The sequence below is a fragment of the Trachemys scripta genome, chromosome 7 (genome assembly GCF_013100865.1).
Source record: "Trachemys scripta elegans isolate TJP31775 chromosome 7, CAS_Tse_1.0, whole genome shotgun sequence".
In the NCBI taxonomy this organism is placed as follows: Eukaryota; Metazoa; Chordata; order Testudines; family Emydidae; genus Trachemys; species Trachemys scripta.
This window is the reverse complement of record NC_048304.1, coordinates 105,349,923-105,363,337: the sequence shown is the minus strand read 5'-3', so window position 1 is coordinate 105,363,337 and position 13,415 is coordinate 105,349,923. Positions and strand designations below refer to the sequence as shown.

The following is a 13,415-nucleotide window of genomic DNA, read 5'->3' as shown; positions in this document are numbered from 1 at the left end:
CGCAGCCCATGACAGGGGCCAGTGCCTCATTTCTGAATATTTTATTTTCCCAACGAACTGCTTCTGAACAAAGTGGGCCAAATTCACCTCTCATGTAGCACCACCGAAGTCACTAGAGTTACAGCAGGGATGCAATTGGCTCATTGTCCGAAATACCAGTGATAATGTGGCTAGCCCGGCTCAGTGCCCTGCGTGTGGACTACTTATGCTGGGGGATGTACAATACGAACAGCATGCTTACACTGGCTCTGGAATAACAACAGAACGGCCATTCTGGCTCAGACCAATGGTCCATCTAGCCCAGTAGCCAACAGTGGCCGTGTCAGATTCTTTAGAAAGAATAAACAGAAGAGAGCAATTATCGAGTGATTCACCCCTGGCATCCAATCCCAGCTTCTGGCAGTTAGAGGCTTAGGATACCGGGGCATGGGGTTGCATCCCTGATCACCTTGGCTAACCGCCATTAATAGACCTATCTTCCACTAATTCAGCTCATTCTTTTTTTAACCGAGTTATAGTTTTGGCCTTCACAACATCCCCAGCAATGAGTTCCACAGGTCTTGTGCTAGGGTCCCCTGTCTATAGATGGTTACCTCAGAAGCGTGTATCACACGCTCACAGCAACCATGGGGCAAGCCTCATGGTGGATTGTCTAATGACAGTTTCAAATGCTTAACCATGGCCCTGTTTTAAAATGTTTCAATTCCAGTTGTGTTCCCACAAAGATGCATGTAACAAGTAATCACTGCCAAACTATGGCCAATAGCGTTTCCCCTTCTTCCCTGTCCAAGTTCCACCTTTTGTCTATTTAAACTGTTTTTTTCCTTTGGGTCAGAGCCTGGAGGGGGGTTTGCTTTTCTCCGGAACTGGGCAGCTTCTGCACAGCCTTAGTTGAGCTGTGGCTTCCTCTTGGCAACATGTGGCAAGCCATCAGGTACAAGCTTTCTGGCAATACATATGCAGCTGCTATGTCCCCCATCTGCAACACGGGCAACATGGCTATTTTTAGATTTGTGTCCTTAGCCACTCCATGGCTGCACCCTAATATGATTCTTTTCATTTTCACCGATGCTATTTCCATGAACTATTTCGGGTTCCATGAATTAGCATTTTCCTACTACATTTTCATAGGAGAAGAGCTGGAAGGAAATTGTCAAGAGGACACACTTCCTGTCACAGAAATGCAGGAGGGCAGGGCCAGCCTTAGGGAAAATGGCCCCCTGGGCAAACTTGTATTTTGGTGCCCTTTCTTTGATTTTGAGAACAGCAGCATGGGGTGCAGGGTGCAAGGACCAGCCTCTAGCTCTGGAACCTGGCCGGGCTGCACGGGGAAGAATTTCTGAGCTCGGGGGCTCCCCCAGCCATATACACCCTGACTACCTAGCAGCAGGAGAGTGGGAGGCGGCGGCAGTGGTGGAGTGGAGGTGAGCTGGAGCGGGGAGCGGTTCCTCTACCCCCCCGTTACTTCCTGTGCCCCCCCGGTTACTTCCTGCGCTCCCCCGCCCTAGTTCACCTCCACTCCGGAGCAGGCGGAGGTTGCGGGAGGGAGAGGGAGGGGAATGCGGCACCACGAGGGGAGGAGGCGGGGCCGGGGATTTGGGGAAGAGGTTTGGAAGGGTCAGAGTTGGGGGATGGGGGGCCAGCCAAATTTTTTTTTGCTTGGGGCGGCAAAAATCCTAGAGCCGGCCCTGAGAGGGACCCACTCACGCAGAGGGAGAGCAGTGCCCAGAGGCAGTAGGAACTGGGACGGAGAGGGAATCATTCTCTGCAGGGAAAGAAGATGGAAAAACTATTTCATTACATTAGGGCCTGGTGTTAGCTTCGTAAAACAGTTTTTAACCAGTACCCTTCTATTTCTTTAATGAGGGATTTTTCAATACAATAAAAGGACAGGGAGGGCTGAGCACCAGGCTAGGCGCCAGGCCTCCTGAGCTGGAATCCTGGTGGTGTGACCTGGACAACTTACTTATTCTTTTTCCTTCACTTTCCCCAGTTATTAGAATGCACAATGCCGACCTACCTGCATCCCAGGGGTACTGGCAGGATTCATTAGTGATGGGCAGTGACGAGGAACAGCATCACACAAAGGCTACATATTGTTAGAATATATCTTCTATCAACCTTGTACTCTAACCACTGGCCAGTGCTTCCACGCTGACATTTAATGTCTGGCCTCATGCCCAACGTGCAGCGAGACACTGTCATGACGTACACCAGCAATGTCTTATTGCACACCAGCCGTTAACACAGGGCCCTCAAACTTCAATAGGCTGAGAGACAGAGGGAGGGTGTCTGCACAGCAAAAAATCCCTCTGGCCGGGAGTCTCAGGCTTGCAGGGCTCACGCTGCGGGGTTGAAACCAGCAGTGTAGATGTTCGATCCTGGACTGGAGCCTGGGCTCTGAGACTGCCCCTTTCCCCCCTCCCGCCCCCCCCCAATGCTGGGTTTCAGAACCTGGGCTCCAGCCCAAATATCTACACTCCTATTTTTAGTCCCACAGCACAAGCCCCGTGAGCCTGTCAGTTGACCCAGGCTCTAAGACTCATTGCTGAGGGGGTTTTGTGGGGGTTTTGGTTTAGCTGTACCCACAGGTACATTCTAGCCAGGTCACTCACTAAATCTGCAGCCCAGCGTTAAAGCATCTTTAATTGCACATTAGCCACAATGCCAGTTATCTGTGCTACTTTCGCTCCACTGTAAGTTAGATTCTGGCTTGGCTTTACGTAGCCATGCAGAAGGCATCCGGGGGAGCGAGACTTCCCTCTCCTCTGCAGCATCCTGGAATTTCCCTTATGCACTGGTGGACAGGGATTGGGCTCTGCTCCCAGCATGGCAGAGTCAGAGCAACTGGGTCATCAGCGGCAGCAACTCTGGCTCTAAAAGCATGAGCCGCTACTGCCTGGACTAAAAGACTCAGCTCTCAGCCAAGGCTGTAGCAGGCTCAGCAACTTCTGGCCCAGCCACCACCAGAGGGGAAGAGAGTGCCATACTAAGTGATTGTGGGTTACTTGCGGGAGGGGAATTGTAATCTTCTCTGAGGAGTGAGCAGGGAGTCCAGAAGGAGCTAGGTCTCTAAGACACAGCTCCCTCCTTGAGTGGCTCCTGGGGGCAGCACACATTCACACACAGGCTGGTTCATGTAAACCTGTGGATAAAATCATTGCTAGCAAGAGGATACAGAAATTGTTGCAAAGGTTCATGGTCACACTCCAGAGCTGCACTCTAGAGACAAGAATGTGTGGGAAGATACAGCCTGAAACAAGGCTACCAGTGTGTGTGTGCAGAACCCTTTGGGAAAACTACCACAGGGTAAAGTAGGGTTACCATCCATCCGTATTTCCACGGACATGTCTGGCTTTTGCGTCTTTAAATAGCCGTCCGGGAGGAATTGGTAACAAGGTTATAAGGTCCGGGATTTTTCCGCCACCCCTCCCTCCCTCCCCTCCATGAAGAGTGCAGAGTGGTTGATTGGGCGGCTGGGCCTGATTGAGCCGCTCCCACGGGCCTCCAGCAGCCAGAGCCCCTCCCCTGCTCCCCCCCTGCTGCCTGCAGCCCAGTGTAACAACACAAACAGCCCCACCGGCAGCGTGTTTTGGCTACACGTGGAGCCAGCATCTGACCAGCATGGGCATGGTAAGGGGAGTCCTGGGGGGCAGTCATGGAGCAAGGGGAGGGTTGGATGGGCCTGTCTGGGGGTGGGGGTCTGAATATGGGATGGGGGGGGCAGTGGGTTATATTCTTTTGTGGTGCCCGAGCTCCAGCAATATCCAGGGCCGGGGGCCCTGCTCCAACAATATTTGGACCTGGGTCTCTCCCCCGGCCCTGCCTGCAGCAGGCCCCGGCCTCCACCTGCCACCTCCCCCCACGTGTCCCCCCCCCGCAGATCTCCCCCCGTCCCTGCCCGAAAGAAAGCAGCCCACCCCTCTCCCATGCCTGTGCTGCCGGAGTAGCACATTCCTACCCTGCTCCCGGCAGCAACTGCTGTCTGCTGCCCCAGAGTCCTAGTGCCCCCCATCCACTAATGGCAAAACAGGCTGCCCTTACCCTGCCCTTCCACCCTAGCCCTGAGCCTCTCCAATGCCCCAAACCCCTCATCCCCAGCCCCAGCCCTCATCCCCCTGCACCCTAATCCTCTGCCCCAGCCCTGAGCCCTCTCCTGCATCATGAACCCCTCATCCCCCTGCACCCTAATCCTCTGCCCCAGCCCTGAGCCCCCACCTGCATCATGAACCCCTCATCCTCAGCCCCAACCCTCATTCCCCTGCACCCTAATCCTCTGCTCCAGCCCTGAGCCCCCTCCTGCATCATGAACCCCTCATCCTCAGACCCACAGCCCTCACCCCTGCACCCCCTCCTGCCCTCAAACTCCCTCCCAAAGCCCGCACCCCTCACCCCCTCCTGCACACCCACCCCCTGCCCCAGCCCGAAGCCTGCACCCAGCACCCAAACTCTATCCCAGAGCCTGCACACTGCACCCCTACTGCACCCTAATCCCCAGCCCAGGACCTGCACCCCAGACCTCCTCCCACCACCCAACCTAGCGGCCTAGAAACACTGTTAAATCGGTGGAACCCCTAGCATGGCTGCAGTTGTATTGCTACAAAAGTGCTCAGATCAGTAGTGCACAGTCCAGTAAATGTAGCAAAATAAGCTATGCTGATATAAAAGTTCTAAGTCAGGGATGGGGAACTTTCAGCTAGTGGAGGGCCACAAAATCCATTCCAATCCTTTGAGAGGGTCCTGAGGGAGGGAGCCTGCCCCGCATTTATGCCGCACTATTGGCTCCTCTGCCCCGGGGCTGGGCCCGGCTCCCCACTCCGGCCTGTTGGCTCTCGCCACAGTATCATGTCACAGCCACCCTGCCCCCTTCCTGGCCCTGATACCACCAGATCGCCTGCCCCAAGTTGGACACCAGGGGTCCAAATAAAATGATCTATTTAGTGGGATGCAGCCCCCGGGCGACCAGTTGCCCATCCCTGATCGAAGTCCTGAGAGTCGTACTCCTCCAAGGTCAAGACTCCATTAGATCACTGCAAAAGCAGATGGCTCTGCTTTGGATATTTTGTCCCCCAAAGTTGCCAACATACCAAATCCAATGAGGCCGAGAGTTTCTCCTCTGATCCGAGCTGCTCCTGAGGCCACCTCCCTTATCTGTTCCACACTCTGCACCCGGGTCCCTTCCCTCAGTGCTTGATACAGCCACGTGTTCCGCCTGTAGAGGTTTAGGACATGGCATATGGTGGAATCTGCAGTCTCTTCCACAGCTGCTGATGGGATATTGCAGACAGCAATCCCTGGAGAAGGGGAGAAAAACCCAACAAAATCACAATCTTAGAGCTGCGCGATATAGTCACGGAAACACCAGCAAATCTCCAGGCTGCTCACTAATGAAACTGTTGTATGTCCAGGAAACTGAGCTGAACCATTTCTATGTTCCTTGATACCATCAGTGGACCATTTCCCAACCCAGCATGTAGGCGGACCTGCTCAAAAAATCACATGACGGCGAAAGGAATTTTGTGGCAAACTCCCAATATCACCTTGAAATTGTACTACGAGATGCTGCTTCACAAAGCACCAATCTCACAGCTGCAGCCTGTGGACTACGTAAGAAATAACATACATAAGAACATATGCTTGGCATACTGGATCAGGCAAGCAGGCTTTCTAGGGAGGTATCCAAACACTGTACTTCCCAAGGTAGACTTTTTCCCCACCGGTTTTAAGCTAAAAACTCAAGACACTTTTTAAAGCTAAGATTCCATTTATTTTAAGCAATCCTAACTGCTAACAACGAATCCGATTTTGATACTTATAAAACAGTATTCTTTCCCCAATGAACCAATTAGAAGTTCTTTTTAAATGTAATACCAGCAGTACAGTTATAACAGGAATGTTACTGATCTGTTTTCTTTACTTTAGCTGCATATAACATATCAGTGTATTAATTTTCTGCAGTGAAGGGGTGAAGCAGTTCCAAAGCATGCAAGTCCCAGCCAGGCCCATTGTTCCTTCACAAAGGCTGGTTTTATAAGCTGCAATGAGAGTCCTTTCACCTCTGAAATGTCAGTCTGCTGCATTTCTATACAGAGCAAGCGTCCCGCCACGCACACACAAATAAACTGGTGGGACCTCACCACCGGGCCACAGCAGGGCAGCGATATTGGCCAATGCAGCTGGTAGTTCTCGGGACAAAAACTCAACCTTTTTGATCCTATTCCGTCCTTAATTGAGGCTGTTATGACATTGTTGCACAGTGATGTGTGGGAAGAAGGGGGTTCCTTGGGAGCTTCTGGTTTAAATTCTACCACCAGATCGAGGGAAGATTTGGGGTGATTTCTGTCTCTGATGGGACTCACCCACTCTCTGGCGCCCTGCCAGGATTACTTATCCTTCAGGCTCTTACAAACATGTCTGAAGAAAAGTCTGCACCAAGGGTCACATTTTTTAAAAAAATTCCCAGGGCAGCCTGCCCTCGCCATACCAACAGGCCACCACACTATTTCCCATTGCACTTGCTGAGCACTCTTAGAAACAGGAAAACAGTATAAACATGTGCTAAGCTCCCCTGAAAACCAGGCTCTTACTGCACATGTGTTTTCTACGCAGCCTTTTCTCTCTCCTTGGTGATAAATAATGAGAATTGTTTAAACGGTAAAACAGAGATTTCCCAGCCCTTCACTCTCCCTCTCTGCAATGAGTCTGGCGCGGGGACACAGGATCACTCCAGGCAAAGGGAGAACATTTTTTGCATCAGTCCCTCTTTTTTTGCCTATGTGAGAGTCAATAACCATTTTGGGTAACAGTTTTAAAAGTGACCAAGTGGTTTAGAAGCTTATATTTCATTGAAAGTCATGGCAGTTTAGGGTCCTAAAACTCCAAGGCCAAGATCCTCAAAGGTATTTCAGCAGCTAACTCTCAATGAAATCTATTTAGGCACTGGAATACCTTTGAGGATCTCAGAGTAGCAGCCGTGTTAGTCTGTATCCGCAAAAAGAACAGGAGTACTTGTGGCACCTTAGAGACTAATAAATTTGTTAGTCTCTAAGGTGCCACAAGTACTCCTGTTCTCTTTGAGGATCTGGCACTTTCGGGAGTTTTACCCAAACATTGTGACTGCATTCCTTTTAATCCTTTCCCTGGAAAGAGCAGTCATAAGGTTTGGAGCCCCATCTTGTGGTAAAGGGTCTGAATCCCAGTCCTTATTCAGGCAAACTCATATGAAAATCCCTACAGCCCAGATCCTTAAAGGTTCTTAGGCGACTAAGTCCACATTCAGGCATTACTGATATTCTCAAAGCTGACACCTAACCCTGGAGGCACCTCCAAATGCTGGTCGGCTTTTGCAAAGCCACCTAAATGGTGATGCTGCCCCACAGCTAATGAGCAGCTTGGAGGCCTTGCTCAAGCTGACACCCTGTAGGCCCCTAAGCCAGAGTCTCAAATTGGGCAGGGGAAGGGGAACACCTATCTCACCAGCAGGGCCAAGTCCTGTAGGTGTGCTCAGAGCATGATTAAGCCACACCTGTCACACCACAGCAGGAGGACTGGATGCAGGTCTCCGATCGATGGGGGCAGCACAGCTCCCGTACAAAATACAGCTGGGACAAGAGCGAGTGTGGGAGAGCGCGAGCAGAAGAGAGAAAGTTTGTTTTAGCTGCCAGGGCATGGGCTACCTAAGCAGCTGACCTGTCTTTGGTGCCTCACTCCAGGAGAGGGTTCGCAGCTGGGACTGCCACATGGAGGGAGGCGCCCAGCAGCCAGCCGCACCAGGTCAGCCGCTTGGGTGCCTACGCTCTTCTCCTTGCCCCAAGTCCTTCCTCGGGATTTCACTCCCAGCTAGCTTAGGCGGCTCCCATGCCAATTCCTTCCTTAGGTGTCTAGCTCTCCCTAGGCACTATATGGGGAGCCTAGCACAAGACTGACCATTCCACCCGGCAGCAGGCTGCCTAGGGGTAAGTACTGCTGGGTTGAGCAGGGCAACGTCTATGTACTATGCCTTTAAGGATTTACGCATTGGTCCTTACCTTGTGAGAAGAATCTATGGGCTATTTGTGCATGTAGGCAGTGCACTGCCGCCGGCCTGCCTGACAGGGACAGATTTAAGAAGTGAGGCCTAGTGGACAAATTAACTGAAGGGAAGGGCAATATTAAAGCCCAGTGCGGCACTCAAAGCTTGTCTTCACTGCAGAGTGAACCCTCGTTATAAAAAATGTTGTCCTAACTCGAGTCCCATCCACACACACAACCCATTAACTCCAGAGCTGTGGTGCTTTTAACTCACGCTGGCTGGTCCGTCGGGGGGACAGGACAACAGCTCATCAGCTACTAACACAACCACTCCGTGCTGCTAACATAATGGCTGGTTGTAGCGTGCGTGTTATTTCACTCTCACTTGAGCTAGGCTAACTCGAGAGGTTACTCCAGTTAACTCTGCAGTTAGGACATAGCCTCAGTGGGGCAACCTGTAGCAGCTGAAGTGACGGGGGGAGGGAGGACACAGCTGTAACGGCCAGAGAGGCAGATGGACGGGGAAGTTCCCCCTCTCCCCATACAAGGGAGGGGCAGGCTCTCACCTGCCACTAAACCTTCCTTCTCCCATCACTTGACAGTCTCAAATAGCCTAATGCAGAGTGGTAGCTAGCCCGCTCCTGCATGGTGGAGGGGTCACTCCTGGCTACGGATGTAGGAGAAGCAGCAGCAGCTGCCGCCGTCCTGAGCGGGCTCTGGTGCAGTCTGCAGCCTTGTCAGCATGGAGCAGGTGAGGCTGAGGTACAGGGTTTGCAGAGTTCTCACACCGCTAGAACCCCTTTGTTAAGGTAACGGCTGCAGGCCTGGATCAGCTGATCAGGACACCCATTAGAGCCGACACTGCTGAATTAGCCAGCTCAGCAAGACCTACAATTGTGTGCTCAGTCCTGCTCTCAAAGGCCTGGGTGCTCTAAGGCCTAGTCTAGCAGGTGGGGAATTCTGCATTCAACTATTCACAGGAACAAGCAATTGGTACAGCACCCCCCTGCAGACATGTTCTTTTACTCTGCCCCCATACTTTCAACATGCTGCATATTTTTGCATTGACAATGCTAAAATGTACCATAGAGTTTGCTGGCAGAGAGGTAAGTCACTGCGGAGAGGAGGGGAAGAGGGGGCTGGGAACGCCCCAACCAGTGGCTCCTACCTTGAGCCTGGCTCAGCTGCTAGTCCCTGCAAGGAGTGACTTGGGTTGGGTCAGACCCACCCCCAACTGCAGGAAGCTCCGCATCTCCCCCCCTCCCCTCCCCCGCTTCCTGCCCCCATTGCCTCTCAGCCACGGTGGGAGGGGTCCCTGTACAGGGAGCTGCTCTCCCGTCCACCAAATCCCCATGCATCCGGACACCCCCCAGTCCCCCATCCCGCTGAGCCTCACCCCCTGCATCCAGAGCCCTGGACCCCCTCTGCCAAGTCTCACCCCTTACAAGCCCCCCACACTCTAACCCCCACCCCACTGAGCCCCAACCAGCTGCACCCGGACGCCCCTGCTGAGCCCCCTACACCCAGACCCCCCCCGCTACCCCTATCCCCCCCATGCTCCCTGTAGAACCCCAACTACCTTTACCTGCACCCGCCCTGCAGAGTCCCACTGTCCCTGCACCTGGAACCCCCCAACAAGCCCGTGGGCATCCAGCTCCCCACCACACCTGGACTCCCCTCTGAGCTGCCCACACCCAGATTGTCCCACACAGAATCTCCTCATCCCACACCTGGATCCGCCCACACTGACCCCTCTACACTTGGGTCCTACCTGGCCTGAGCCTGCCTGCCCTCACCTGGTGCAGAGGAGCAGGGCCCTGGAGGGTTTCTGAGGCAGGCCTGGCCCTTGCGCTGTGTCAGCCTCCACATTTATTTATTGACAAATAAAATTTGCAAGAATTTTAAAAATATTGTGCGCAGAATTTTTGGCACAGATTTCCTCTGGGAGTAAATGTTTGTACTGCAAATCTTGTAACATTGGCCAAAGTAAAGGTCCGATCCAAGCCCACTGAAGTCAATGACAGCCCTTCCCCTGACTTCAGTGAGTTCTGGATCAGGCCCTAAAGCATTTATATGTCTATCGTTCTCAGAGGATGTGTAACTCTAATTAATGCTGAGAGGTGTTACACCCACTGTATAATGTGCATGGTGACGGGGAGATGGAGCTGAGGGAGGGGTAGGGTAAGGCCCCATAGGGTGTAATATGAAGTTAAAGTCTTCAAATGTAAATAATTGTACAGCTTTTGTTTATTTTTAAAAGAAAACACCAAGGAGCTGTGCAAACTATAGTCAAACTGTGAGCAACGTGTCAACAGTCCACAGCCAAATGAACATATTTTTGTAGATAAACACTTCAGCCAAGTATCTAATTCAAAATGATTGTTCCAAAGAGCACGCATTTTCTTTAGTTTTACTAAGATTTTGAAGGGATGAATTATGTTAACACCAGCCTATCAACAAACCTGAAAGAGCTGTGTTCATCTGGCAAGGCATAAATATCAGTTTGATTTTATATGCTAATGGTATCCATTAGTGGTAAAACAATTCACGATGCTCCTTGCAACAGCTCACTAACATTTCTGTAACACACAAATATGGCCAATATTATTATGACCCTTTAACCTAGTTAAGAATGCAACATTATTGTGATGGCGAGCATCACCAGGAGGCTGCCACACATAATCTTCGGGTATCTTTTTTTTTTTTTTTTTTTCCGGGTGGGGTTGGGGATAAGAACAAGTTTTGACTCTTAGGAAGACACGATGCACTGTTGCTAGTCTGGGGTTTTGCAAGGCTGTGTGCAGAGGCAGCTTCAGGAGAAAGGAAGCTGTGTGACATGCAGCAGAGTTTGCTCTCTGTCTTGGGCTCTGATTGGAGTCAATACTTGAGGCACAGCAGCTCCCTGGAAACTAGACATTGTTGTTGGGCTGAGATTCCTGGAAGATGGGACTACCCTGCATGCTGTTTGACCACACTTGTCCCAGGACTGATCTATGAGTCTAAATAAAATAAATCACTCATAGAATATACCCAGACAATACTCCACTGACTTCCCTATCCACGCCGATGTGATAGTGGCCAGAAAGACCATCTTAAGGGTAAGGTTTTATTTACACACATACACAAGTCCTGGGGCAAGGGTGGTTAGTAATCTGACAACAGCTCCATGAGTAACAGGAGGACAATGTTAAGACAACATGCAAGAGTCAGGTCTCCAACAGGAGGGTGAGTATGCAGATGTCCCTTGAGGAATCTGGATACCGTTGGCTACAACTGTACTGACATGACACAGCAATACTGCTGCAACTCAGTGAACTCTGAGAGAATGAAGAGTCAATCCAGAATGTTTCAAGTGCAACACATAATTGAGGATCTTTGGTACTGGAGCTTCAACTGGTCCCAGAGCATGCTGGATAGGCTATATGGAGACCTGTTTCCATATGGAGGAGTAGGTCTTCCTGGCAGATGGCTTCATGCTTTGTATGAGGCTATCTTGGACCTCTTGATAACAGTCTCTGTCAGTAGTGCTCAAGGAGCCAACATCCAAGCCATCAGGTGCAACAACTATGGGTCTAGCTGCAATATCTGATTGTGGTTCTGAGATATCATGTCCAGGAAGATTGCTAGAGGGATGCAGGGCTGAATGGACATGTTCAAGAGGTCTGGCAGCCCAAACAGCCTTGTCTAATAGGCAGCTATTAGCATCAGCATGGACGTCTTCCCTCTCATTTTGGATATCACCCTGGGGATCAGGGGAACTGAGGAGAAAGACATATAGGAAACCTGGAGACCACTGTAAGGAGGCCAGGCTCAGATGCCCTCTAGAGCAGAAGTTCAGGCACTTAGTGTTGTCCTCGGTGGCATACCCCGTAGGTGAAATATCAGCTCTGCAATGGACACCTGCAGAGACCACTCGAGGTTGGTTATTGTGTGCCTGCTTAAAAAGTCTGCCAGGTTGTTGCTCACTCCTAGAAGATGAAGAGCCAATGGGATTACCCCATGGTGATGACGCCAGGTCTAATGGCTTCCTAGCAGAGAGGGGATGACCCAACACCTCCACACTTGTTGATGTAGTGCATCTGCACCATAGGGTCCCAGAGAACAGATAGGAATGCCATGCAGGCTGACTGGATGTCCCTGAACTCCAGGACATTCAGATCATCCTGGGACCTGGTCAAGAAAAGAACACGCTTTCATATGTTCTCTAGGTTCAGCCATTAAGTGGGCTCTTGTAGAACCTGGGCGGGAACGTGACTCTCTTGTTCACGTGATGCTTGGATGGAGATCACAATTGTAAGAGCCACAGATGAAATCTTGCAAGCAGCATTCAGTATATGCACAATGACAGGTGACCCAACAGCCCCAGACGTGTACACACCATTGTTGCCAGGTTCGACTGGAAGTCCCTTGTCATTGACTGAACAGACAGGCACGTGTCCCCCTAGCAGGTGAGCTCTCACCAACCGAGAGTTGATCATGGCTCCTATGAACTCTATTGTCTGCGATGCTGTTAGACTCTTTTTCATAGTTCACAAGGAGTCCTAATTGGAGAACAGGTAGAGGATTCCAGGGCTGCTGCAGTTTCCTGCTTGGACTTTGCTCCTGATCAGCCTGTCATCTAGGCACGGATAGATGTGGAGTCCCTTCCTCCTTTGGTGTGCTGCCCCAACCCCCAGACATTTGTGGATATTCTTGGTGTTGTGGAGAGAACGAAGGGCAGTACTCTGTATTGTTAATTGTTGGGCCCCACTGTGAATCTAAGGTTCTTCCTGCAAGTCAAGAGCTATAAGCCAATTTTCAGTTTGGAGAGATGGAATGATGCAGGCAAGAGTTATTCTGAATCTGAGGCCGGTACCTGTATTTGTTGAGTCTTCTCAGGTCTAGGATAGGATGAAAACCCCTTTTTTCTTTGCAATAAGGGAACAAAAGCTGTGCTATCAAGATCTAAATATTACATTAAACAGGAGGAATTTCAGCACAGACATTAGAGACTTTAAACTGTAATATTTGCCTACTGCCTGTTTATTCAGTTGCAGCAGCAGCAGCAGGGGAATGCAGGACAGAAGTAAAGTGCATGCACAGCACTTTTAACAACCCCTCATTAAGGATAACGCAGTTAGACGTGTCCCGGTGTTGCTTGCATTCAGTGTGTGCATGACTGATTTCAGAAAAGTTTCACCACCCCATCTAGTGCGGATGTTGCTGAAGAAGACCATTTAAAAATTTTTCAAAGGTGAAATTTTAATTCATCACAATCCAATCAGTTATGGCAAGGGGCTTGAGAGACATTTTTATAGAATAATTTCCTGACATTAGGAGTTTAAAAAAAAAAAAGGTGAAAAGTAGGGAAAATGTCTCCATAAAAATGCCCTATGTCTTTGTGACACAGGGCCAGAAAGGGTTAC

The 13,415-nt window shown here is 50.7% G+C and overlaps 1 protein-coding gene across 8 annotated transcripts in view; it reads right to left on the bottom strand.

Annotated features, from left to right (window-relative positions):
- The window catches only part of CTBP2 (C-terminal binding protein 2), a 224,740-nt gene that overhangs the window by 12,773 nt on the left and 198,552 nt on the right, over nucleotides 1-13,415 (bottom strand). For all 8 annotated transcript variants that reach the window (XR_004646395.1, XR_004646396.1, XR_004646397.1 and 5 more), the window contains one exon: nucleotides 5,088-5,294. Coding sequence is in view for 5 of the 8 variants with exons in the window: in XM_034775258.1 (XP_034631149.1) it covers nucleotides 5,088-5,294 (207 nt within the window). In the remaining 3 variants the exon portion in view is untranslated. The remainder of the gene's footprint in view (nucleotides 1-5,087; nucleotides 5,295-13,415) is intronic.